The sequence below is a fragment of the Triplophysa dalaica genome, chromosome 2, assembly GCF_015846415.1.
Source record: "Triplophysa dalaica isolate WHDGS20190420 chromosome 2, ASM1584641v1, whole genome shotgun sequence".
NCBI lineage: Eukaryota > Metazoa > Chordata > Actinopteri > Cypriniformes > Nemacheilidae > Triplophysa > Triplophysa dalaica.
Window position 1 is genome coordinate 10768478 of NC_079543.1, and position 12004 is coordinate 10780481.

At 40.7% G+C, this 12004-nt stretch overlaps 1 protein-coding gene across 4 annotated transcripts in view; it reads right to left on the bottom strand.

The window, feature by feature from the left end:
* LOC130434362 (teneurin-3) overlaps window positions 1-12004 on the bottom strand; it is a 578467-nt gene that overhangs the window by 103173 nt on the left and 463290 nt on the right. For all 4 annotated transcript variants that reach the window (XM_056764479.1, XM_056764490.1, XM_056764500.1 and 1 more), the window contains one exon: window positions 1979-2207. In XM_056764479.1, coding sequence (XP_056620457.1) covers window positions 1979-2207 — 229 coding nt within the window. The remainder of the gene's footprint in view (window positions 1-1978; window positions 2208-12004) is intronic.

Consider the following 12004-nt stretch of genomic DNA (forward strand, 5'->3'; position numbering starts at 1 on the left):
ATGGAGGGAAAACAAGTGAGCCGTATCCTCTCCTAAGCTTGCAGTGGCCACAGTCACACTGGAGTACGTTAACCGAATCAGCAGAAGCCTGTTTTGACGCCACCATGTTATCAACTGTTTTGTCAGATGTTTTAGTTTTGCAGATTTACTGACAATAAACAGAAAGCCTATTTATCAGCCTATTTTGTTAGAATAGAAGATAATATCAAACTTTGTCAAACTTACAAAGAGTGTTTTTCCACAAAAAGTACTATTAAAAATATTTACATTTATGCATTTTGTAAATTATTTGTTGTTTTCAGTCAAATAAATAGAATAACAATAGGTTTTTACTGAATATGATGCAAGCACCATCAAGAGATCACATGACCAACTGTACTTTTGCTCACTGAATTAACAAATTAGACGTATTTTTGGCGTAAATGTTGGCGCCGCCATCTTTGAGCTGTTTGTTTTAAGACTTCCGGTGAACCCCTATAGCTAATGGCAGTCGTATTGCAAGTGAGACGAGTGAGCTGTTCTTATTGGATAGTTAATATTTATTATGGAACCCGAAGGTACAAGTGTAATGTTTGCAGTTAGAGGTTGCCATGATAGCCGGAACAAAAGCAAAAAAAATTCTACAAAACAGTTGCTTTGACCATAATACTCGCACCGGAGCTGAATCTGGATGTCGAGCACCCTATGATCTGCATCCATTATTCATTACTTTAGCATACTGGATGTCCTATCTCCTGGAAACTGACCTACTTGACTACAATAACTAATAAACCATTACTAACGTTTATTAATAAACATTCAAAGGCAGGAGTTTACGGGGAGAGTGACACTTAATGTAAAATATCAGACTACATATAAAACATATTTAGCACATCTAAAACAGTATGCAAATAGTGATATAATGATATTAGCAGCAGTTAAAATTTAGCTGTCAGCATTTTTATATGTATTTAGCCATTAAGTAGTTAAAAATTGAATAGGCTAAAGCAATCCTACCGGCCAGAGGATCGCTGCATGCCTAACAGTTACAGGACTTTCCCTGTCATAACATAATATTTTCATTTATTTGGCAGACGCTTTTATCCAAAGCACATTTAACATTTTGTTAACACACTATACAGTAGGCTACTGCTAGCCTTAACAGGCCATGTTACTAAGAGGATTAAAGATAAAGCAAGTAAGGGAGAGAATGAACAACACAAAATATTGTCTTTATTTAAGTTATGGTTAAGATCTTTTGAGTTGTTTTTTAGAAAGTTGTGATGGACGCTGCAGCTCGGTGATGACATGCGATACAAGAGCAACCAACCGTCTCCATTTTTCTCCAGTTATTAGTTGTAAGGATCCAGTTTGCTCCACTTTGACTGCTATTCACATCTGCTTTTAAAAACACGAATTTGTGGTCTGTCATGTATACATTTCGACTGGTTTTCCCACTGTGCATGTAACGTTACTGGTACTGTGCTTTTATGGTTGCGCACCGAAGACCCTCATCTCCGAGAGAAAATACAAAGTAATTGAATAAATCTTCATATGATATATCAGGCCACTTCATCCTCCCACTGTGTCATACATCGCGGATATTCATCAGAGCTGTTTTAGAAGTGATTTGAGCGTGCTCCGGTGACATCACTTCCATTGTTTTCCACCGGCCGGCTTATAATACGGAAGATTTAACACAAAAAGGAACTACGTCACATCGCTTGCTTCCGCGTTCAAAAATAAGGTGGATAATAAAGCATAAATAAATAAACAAACCATATTTCCATTTAATAATACCAAAAAAATGACTGACGTGGATAATGGTTGCAAGCATCAGACCTCTTTGAGAGATTCATGGATGTCACGTGTTCTCATCAGGGTGTCTGTGTGAATAGTGTCAAATAAAAGAGCTTTCCATTACACAACAGCACGTAACACGGGTCACACATGAGGATGTGACTGCGTGCGCGTATGTGTGTGCGATTGCATAACTGACCTACTCTCCAGCGGCACATTGCTGCCCAGGACCCAGCTGTCCTGCAGCGGCACCGACTCGGGCGTGGTTTGCAGTTCGGCGGGGAGGGCGGCCGGAGGGGCCGGGCTCACGTTCCTGCGGCTGCTCAGAGAGTTGTGGTTCAGCGCCGTCACCGATGGCTGCAGCTTGTGCGGGGGCGGCACCGGTGGCAGTGTGGAATGGCCCTGCTGGTGGTGATTGGACGGTTGCTCTGCAGAAACAAACAGAGGAAACTGGGTTAACCAATGGCAGGGTGGCGCGCAGATGCGAGCGGATGTCCCCGGTAATTAATCGTGGCAGTTAGGCAAATGTGTCTGAACGAATGCGCTTTTGCCAAAGAACATCTGGGACATATTACAGCAGAGTGATGATGACTTTAACCATTTGCTACCCACTCCCGCCAGCTGTCTGACTGCTGCCTATATAATGAGCTGATGAGGGTGACGATGACACATAGGCATCCAGTACATACATAAACATATGATTGAGACAAATTGAAAAAGCCGCTTTCGGATGTCCCTGGGACCCTAGGGGTGCTTATCCGCCATAATTGCAGTAAACGCGCCCTTGGGTTTGTTCGCACTAACAAGAACTGTATGAAGCAGCAACATTTGGAAACGGTGGAGGATTTGAGTCGAGTAGGCGCATCATTACTCGCGCTTAAGACCCGGTTTCAGATCTGATTACTGCGGTTGCAATGCAAATGACCCATCTGCCCTGCAGTCAGTTCCAAACACTGAACACCGCATAGGAAATCTTTCAATCTCAAAGTCAGGTTAAAATCGTTAGGTTGTATTAATTATACCATTCAAGTATTTGCCAAAACCAAACCAAGTTGTCAGTATTAGTTTTTTACTTTTGTTGCACCTGCCAATGGTGCGGTCATAAATATTTCTAGCCATGAAATGATTTATACAATACAATTCTTTTGCTGTATGTTTGACAAACTGCAGACCCCGTGTCACTCAAACCATCATATTCAAGACGAGCCCGTCTGTGAAACTGCACCTGTCACAAAAAGGCAAATCATGATTTTGTTCCCTATATTTTGGTTCTAATGTGAGAACTATGAGTCACCACCTGGTGAATAGAAACTTTAGACATCCTAGATAAACTCAGATGGAAAATTTTAGTTGTTATAAAACGAGTCATGACATCTTCATCAAAAGACAGCTTGTATGTGTTTAATTTGAATTTGATTGAACAACATAGCTGTTCCTCATAAAACCACCAGCCAGTTGGTGAGTAAGTCACATTTAGCACTTGGTAAATGTTAATTTGGTCCCATGGCATAAACGTTTTTTCTTTTCTCCTGAAGACTTCAGTGCATCAGACTCTCGCTATCCCATTGCCATATCAGATCCTTAAAACCATCCTTGTAAGCTCCTTAGCCAACAAACCACTGTGACCGTAGTGCAGAGGTGAGAAAAATGGGAGGTGGAACATTTTAAGGACAGATTAAGCTGTGTATTCATAACCGGCTACGTCAACTTTCGAGTCAGGGATCCTAAGGAGCGAGCGGTTTTCCCATTTGCCACATTGCGAGAGATCATGTCCTCATCTAAACCTTTGGCGAGTCAAATCGAGAAAGCGAGTGAAAGAGCGAATGAGATTACATGCTGTAACCTGAGGCCACGAAATCCTTTTTCCTCGAACACAGATAAGATGGAACACAAGGATACATATGCGAAGCATCACTTCCAGAAAGACAAAACCATCACTCAACTTCCTGCGCTCTCGCTGTAGTGTTACTCATATGGCTGTCTTTGATGGCACTTTGATATGGCGGGTTGCTATAAGGGCTAAGCAGAATTACAAACAGGGACTGAGTAAGCATAAGAAGCACTGCGGATTGATGAAGCAGATTTGGAGTGAAGCTTCTGCGCTGGTTGAAAGTAACGTGTGTATGCATGCATCAGATTACTTTTGTAACCGTTTCTTAAAAAGTAATGCAACACTGGTTAGTTTGTTATATTATATATTAATATCTTTGCAGATGTTTCAGAATAACAGTACAATAAAAAATTATGAAATCTATTATGAAATCAAAATGTAACTTATTTAACATATTTAATTGTAAATAATGTTTAATACTTTTTAAATTATTGATATTTTTATTATTTTATAATTGTATTGGTATTTAAAATAATATTTATAATTGTATTTATTTATTTTTAAAACATTTTATAATAATATTGCATTCAATTTGCTTTGTAAATGAAAGAAAATAATACATTAGCACAATTATACTTATTCTCAACATCACTTTGAGATTCAGACATATAGGCTACCTTAAGATCAAAAGAAGTGTATTAACATAATAAGTCAAAAAGAAATAATGAAAAAGGAAACATTGCATCATTATTTATGAAAGTAACATTTTCCACAACTGTGCAGTAGAACTGGTCCGACGGGACCATTTTATACAGTTTTGACCTTTTCTTGTGCTGCTTGTATACGTCTGTTCCAGTCATCTCAATTCCTGCTCTCATTGAGACTTCCACAGGCTTCTGAAGACATTCATTCTAGCAGATTATACTATTTTATAGTGATCATGTTTGAAAAGGGTGCTGACCTCACTGTCATCCTCTGCTCTTCATCATTCCTTTGCCTGTTTTAAACCCAAATGGTACAACACCGAGTAAACACTCTGAGCATAAATGTAACCTGGGTTTGCTAGTCCTAGCTAGATTAAGTTAGTGTTAAACCAGACTTTACCAAACCAGACTTTAGCCAGGTATTTTTTTTACAAGAGGCAAAACATGACGCCGCTATGATTGTGTGTTTCAGGTGGGTCTTGCTGATCCTGAATCAAAGAGCTAACTCAATAGAAGAAGTTCAGTCCACCCCCACAGTATAGTGGGATGAAGTCTACTCTGTTCAAGGAAATGTGTGCAGAACACAGGAAAGAAGTAAGCAAGGTGTGCTGAGAGGCTAAATAAAGAAAACATATGCGGTATGGTTTGCTAAAGGCAACATACAGATACACAAGTGCGAATCTGGTGGGAATCGCAACACATCTACCTTCTGGCTTTTGTCTAGGGTCTGTACGAATATATCTCCCCTAAAAGTCATACGTACAGACACACAGAACCTCAGGATGGGCAGTAACCCAGACAAAAACAGGGATTGATCTATTCTTTGACCAAAACAAGCAGAGTACCTGAAACCCAGAGGCAAGAGTGCAGACAGCTTTCAGATTGGATTCTCATAACGTCCTCAAGGGAGAGCTTTCGTGCATTTCCACAGTCCTTGTGCACATGTTCTATTGGGTCCTATCCGCTTTGCAGCCGGCAGTTTGAAAAGGTAAAACAACAGAATCAAAAACAATGGAGGGAGAGGAAAGAGGGACTGTTGAGCCTGTTAAAATTCAATTTCCATTCTCCTCTGGAGCTGATGGCACACGGTACCGCTCACTCCCATGATAATCAGACTGTCAGACGCACAATCATTCTGGGAAGTCACTCTTCTGTACTCGATTCTCTTCTTCTCCCACAAGAAAACACAACACCACATATTTCCTGAGTCATTAAGTCTGGGGAGGATACACCTTCGAAGAGGGGTGGCAGAAATTTAGACCCAGAATATAAAACCGCACTGTGGCTCTACTGTGATCACAGGAGAAATCTCTTTTTCCCAGGGCCATTTTAAAGCAAAGACTATAAATATATGCTATAAATAACAGAACTTTTTTAAAAAGCATATACATATGGAGGTTAACCCAAGCATCAATATACAAAGGAGAATGGCTAGTTTAGTTCATGGCAAGATCAGATATACAAATAATAATAGAACTTAAGAACAGATAGAACGAATAGAACTAAGAATAAAAATAAGAGATGCCTGCTATATTGTGTATAGAGCTGAAGGACGTCATGTTGTTACAGCTTTCAAACTCCACAATTTAATACTGCCTTTCTTAAATCCATGTTTTTATTTAATCCATGTATCTTGCATTCCAGTGGAAAACAATCTCCAAAAACAAGCTAACAAAATCAATAAAACACATATTAAAGCTTGTTTAAAGATTATTCAAGAAATTCCAAGATTTTCCTTTTCCATTGGATCAACCTGATGATTAAGAGCATTCTATTCTGAGCTCATTGTTCAGTCCAATTCATCCATTTCCAAAACATTTGAAATAAGATGTAAGTTGGCACAATAATATTTTTGCATACAAAAAAAAGATCTCGAGTAACATTTCAGTCAACTGATTCTGTAAGTGTAAATATATGTATATTTCATCACAGAAGGTTGAGCTGAGATGTGATACAGTGAAAGACTTCAAAATCTTATTTTATTGCCTCTGGCTGTTTTTGCATGGGTAGCAGTTGTTAAATGAAATAAACATAAAACGGATAAATAAAGAGTGGGAGGAGATGATCAAGTGGGTTGATTCGACACTTCAGCAATTGCTCACCTCATCTCTATTTCATATCGGCAGAGATAAAATACTAAATGAATTTAGATAGACAGTGTGGCTACACACCACACACACACACATAAACTTTTGGGGGTTGGGTGGGGGATAACTTTATGGCCCTTGTCTAAGACAGCTCTCCAATACGTCTCCATTACGATGCCATATGTTTGCAACACAGGTGCCATTCCAGAGCGTGGATGGACATTTGTCACGCAGCAGGCCCTTTTAGCCTCATCGCGCCTGTCTCCCCCCAGGGATTCGGCGTGCGGACCCTTTACATGCCAACTAACACTGACTTAAGCCCCCTCTCTGACCTCCAGACCTGACCCCTCTTACACATACACTCCCTCCTCTGGTGACGGCAGAAGGGCAGTGTAACCCAGTCTGGGTTCTTCTCTCCCTCTGGAAAGATGGGAGAAGGTAGTGATAGGGGAGTCAGTCTGGTCATGTCAGTGCCTGACGGCGGGGCAGAGATGAATGAGACAGATGCGAGTTTTATGGCCCGGGCATTGAAACATGATCATTGACGGATGGCTTGCTTGCCATTACTCATCATACTCCTGTGCTTCAAAATGTTTTAAGAGTCCTTTTGATTATGATGTCATAGTCAGACCTGAAATTACAGCCGCTGCAGTTTGTCTCCTAATGGAAATGAGTGATAGAAATGTAATAAAAAAATGAATAATGAGATAATAATGAAGGTGTAGTTTGTCTGTACCAACACATCTCAGGCCCGAGCTTGTATTTCGGAGACGGTTCATCACACATACAGGACGTGTGTGTGTGTGCGGGCGAAAGAAAGAGGTCAAGAAAATGAACGCTCTAATGCCCCAACACCCCAAGTGTCAGTGCTTATATATTTGCAGTGTCAAACACTACATTACCTCACATGCCCTTCACACGCACCTGTCAGGAGTGCTCGGACAGGCCTGTCATATCGAACATTTACCCTCCTTCTTGTCTTTTCTCAATGTTCATTTTGTAAACCTCTACTACCGAAAGAAGCGTTACAAAAGGAAGGCCCAAGTCGCTCAACAGGGAGCGTCCATCAACGTCCATCAATGTCTCTTTGCTGCGTCTACTCACAATGGCCGCGTCGGGTGTGGGGGGGGGGGGGGGGGGGGTGGGTAGTGAGAGGAAGGGGTGCGGCGTAGTCGGGATGCAGTTGCTTGTTTGGGAAAAAAAGGGAATGAATGACTGCAAAGCTAAATGGGTCTTTGATAGAGTTGTGTATCCTGTGAGAGGCAAACAGTCAATGGACGGGCTGACAACGGGCCAGGAGGAAAACTGGCAGAAGGGCTAGAGGATTACACTGTTTGGACCTCCCCAGTAAGGTGTCCCTGAGATTAATGACAATGTTTATTTAAGTAATATCGCACAAGCAAGACTACATTTGAATTCAATATCACCCGTAGGCATGAGGATGAAGTCATGCAGATATTCAATACCAAAGCGTGAAAGGTAATATTGCTTTCATAAAAAAGTCATATAAACAAAAGCATAAATCATTAAAAAAGAACTATTCTGTATAATTTATTCATGTCTATCAAAACAGGTGTAGGACTCTTTCTTTTGTGATAAAATAAGATGTTTTGAGAAAAGTCTCTGTGGTATTCTGGGCATACAATGAAAGTCAATGGGGGCAAAGTTGTTTGGTTACAAATGTTCTTTAAAATATATATTTTTTTCTGTTCTGTAGAAGAAAGAAACTCATACAGGTTTGGAATTATCTATGTTCTCTTTCGTTATTTATAAATAAACTATATGTTATTCTTAAACACAGATTTTCAATGTACCACTGCCCACATGCTAGTGTCGGCCAATCAAATGAAAGGTCAGGAAACAAACTATTGTTTAATTATCTGACATACTTTATCTCACAGGTTATTATCAATTGCGATGCAGGGATCCGAGGAACTCTGAGGCAGAATTCAATTAGATAAGATTGTGTCTCTCTGAGTGTAAGCATCTCTGATATCAAGAGCACATGTCCACCAATATAAAAATCCACCATAGAGAGGCATGGTGTTCCTTTACTGTCCTAGATGATCCAAAAACGTGCTTGAAATAACAAAGACCATGTTACAAAAACAACACATTTTGCTTTTTTTGGTGCATTTGGACACAAAGAGTTGTGTGGGCACATAAAATGAACGCTAAGACGCTTTGTCAGGAGTTTTTCTGCTTATTCCCTCAAGATGAGGTGACAACGTGCCTATTTTTTACCTAAAGAAATGAGAAATTCAATGCTACTTTATTTTACTGCGGCATGCTTGGCATTATGATAAGTAGGATTACGCCACTTCCAAACTGAAAGGCCTGCAAAATGTCAGCTCTCCGTCGTCAATATGTGTCAAGATGCTAAATTGACATTTCAAAAGCGCACAAGTCATTGAAAGCTAAAGCCGTCATTCGGGGGGCTTGACAGTAATGGAGGGAAAGGTTATTTGTCAACAATGTTGCGGCCTGTCATGTTTCACCTTGCAGAACTTCTCTCTATTTCATCGGCGAGGGGGATTAATGCGAATCGACGCGGGGAGGGGGCTGCCATGTGAAGAGCTGAGTGACATATCAAACTTCCTCACAGATAAACATATTACACCAAGATGATTCGCATCGCTGGAATACAATGCAACCGCGGCAGACGGTGTCAAGACTTCTTTTCTCAAACGCCACATTTCATGGTGTCGCGGCAAGATGGGCGAAAGAAAGAAAGGGACAGCAGCGGTGCGAGCTTCTTTAGTGATAAAGCCTAATAGTGGAAGCATTGAACTTTAAGATTTAAAAAAACACTTCACCCAAATTAAAGTTGCCATTATTTACTTATATTTAACACCTCAGTTTTTATAAATCTGCAGTATAAATCTGTTCTTCACACAAAGCTACTGTACTACTTATGAATATTTCGACTGTAGCACACAAATGATATGAATTATCTAATGGTGGGCTTTCATTTTAGAGCTTGGCATTGAAAGTCATTATTGACCAACTTCAGAATTATATGAACAACATAAAGAAATGAATGGTTTACAAGAAACCTTTGACTATATGAAACAACAAAAACTTAGTCAGTAGACGTTCACTTGTCACAGTTTGAATGTTGAATGCAAATGCAAACCAAACTTTTTGTTCGAGGAGCATGTTTACATCTGATGAGCGTGATTGCTCGGGGTGAGAGTGATTGTGTAAAACAAAAAAACAGGGAGCAGGTTACACATGAAATGTTTTCTTGCTGCTGAATGGGACTGAAAAACATCACCGCTTGATTAGCTAAATGCCGGAGCCAAACAAAAGAAGTTGCTTGACACTGGACTATCGTTTTTTGATGGGAGGCTAAAATAACCCTTTTCATCCAAAGGACAGATCAAGCCTTTGCCACCGTATGCATGCCGTCATCTCTTTGAGTGGGATCTGGTCGAGACACTCTGTCCTGTGATCAGCGACCCAGACAGAATTGAAAATGCCTCTTTTGTGAAGCGTCTATGGCTGACAGGTGTGCGTGTATGTGTGTGGGGGGCGCAAGGATGTGGCTGGGGGGCCCAGTGTGGGTGCATCGAAGAGGAGACATTCATTTCTCAAAAAATAGAGGTAAAAAAAACAAAAAGTTTGGTGATTCAAGGTCTCTCCTGCTGTCTTTTTCTATTTTGCCACCGCCAGTCTGGGCTTCTGGCCTCTAACAGCCAATTTAGCATCAACCCCCAACAGAGAACAGCCATTACCAAAGAGTAATGAACACAGGCAGAGGAACAACTCAACACTCGACTCACTGGGCAAAATTTCGACCAGTCTGTGTCACTGTGGGAGATATGTGGGCTCCCACCAACAAAGAACAGCAGCCGATGGCTTCGGATGGTTATTAATGGCAGTTTGTCTGAGATAAAGTAGGGGCCCCCGTTTCGGGTAGCGCTGCTGAAATTTTAGGTCAAGCGAGCGGAGGAGGAAGCAGAGTTCTGCGCTCCCGCTCGCTCTAGTCAAACATTCGGACAGTGTGCTATTTATAAAAGATAAATATCAGCAGGTTGTGACATTTATCTGGCTGGCTGTCTATGATTTTCTGGGGGACAAAGTGGTTTTTAAATATTGACAAGCTCAAGGGCGAATCATTACTGGAGATCAATGGAACCTCCACTGCGCCGCGAAAGAGGGAAAAGGAGTATTTTTGGGAAAATATGAAAATGAAGAAAAGGGAGAAGAGAGAAACAAAGAAATGTAATTACACTACACGGAAGGTTGTGAATTTCTCAAACTGTCAAAGGCAGTAAGAGGCAATTTAAGATGTACCAACGACGTGGAGGAAGTCTGACATTAATCCTCAGCCTCAGAGCTGAATTGCAGGATCATAATTCGACGTAATTCAGAGTAATTGCTGTGGGGTTTAGAGGGATATTATTTCTTTTTTCCACTTTGATGAGTCCCCTGATATTACCACTTGGAGGTGAATTAAAGTGCAAGGTTGTAGTTCTGAGGCAATAATGCATGAGTTGAAATGGTATATGAAATTACACGCAACACCAAATTGAATGTAGAGCCATGATAAACAGCACCCTATTGAAGATGAGAAAATGAGCGGAAATGCGTTTGAAAAGCGTTGCCCTTTCAACAACCTCAGGCTTATTGTCTTTCGCTTGCCAAATATGAAAATGTGGTAAAATGAAAAACAAAACACTCAAAACACAAAAGACAGAAAACGAAACAAAACAAACAATTTATAGTAGATCATGAACATGCAAAAAGAAATAGATTACATACAAACTGCCCGTCAAGTTTTTACTGGAAAGTAGAGGAACATCATTCCAGATCGTTGAGGGCCAATTTAACTTCAGATATTTCAACAAAGAGGCAGTGTTTTCTAGGCTCTCTTTAAAGCCAGTGACCAGCAAAAAGCCTTAGAAAATCCCCAGCGAACACACTCAAGGTGAAGGCTTCACTCGGTCAGAGTGATCACTCACAAGGTGATGGGCAAGCTAATCTCTAGCTGTGCCTAGTATCGGACAACCCATTATCTTGTGTGACACCTGCACTTCACAGGAAGAATAAGTATTATATAAAATGCTGTTGACGAAACATTTTGGGTGGTAATGTTTTTTTAATGAGTAGGTGAAAGAGAGTTTCTTCGCTGTAGCCTACAGACGCCGAGCACAACACGGCGGCAAACACGAACGCGCATGTGCGCGCACACGCACGCCTTTTAATGAGGAGAGCAGGGTTGTGTTACACTGAACTGTAACTGACATAGAGTTGAGCTCCCAATTACATCCAACTGGCAGAAGGGAGGAGTGGGCTCTTCCTAACAGTGCAATGAAGTAAATGTTTCATAGAGACAGACAGACATACCGGCAGCCTGACAGAAAGACGTATTAATGGTGTCAAAATGACTCCATGCAACCATAGTGCAACTACACACTAACTTTCAGCAAGAGCGTACATGAGGTTGTCTTCTAAATGGAACAAAATATTAATCTTTAACCTTTAAATCTATTATCAATATGCCCCATTGTGGCATCACACGAGTTTCATCATTCTATTGAGTAATGAGAGAAGCTTCATGAATGCACGCAAGACATGCTTTGCAGTAGCTTTTATAC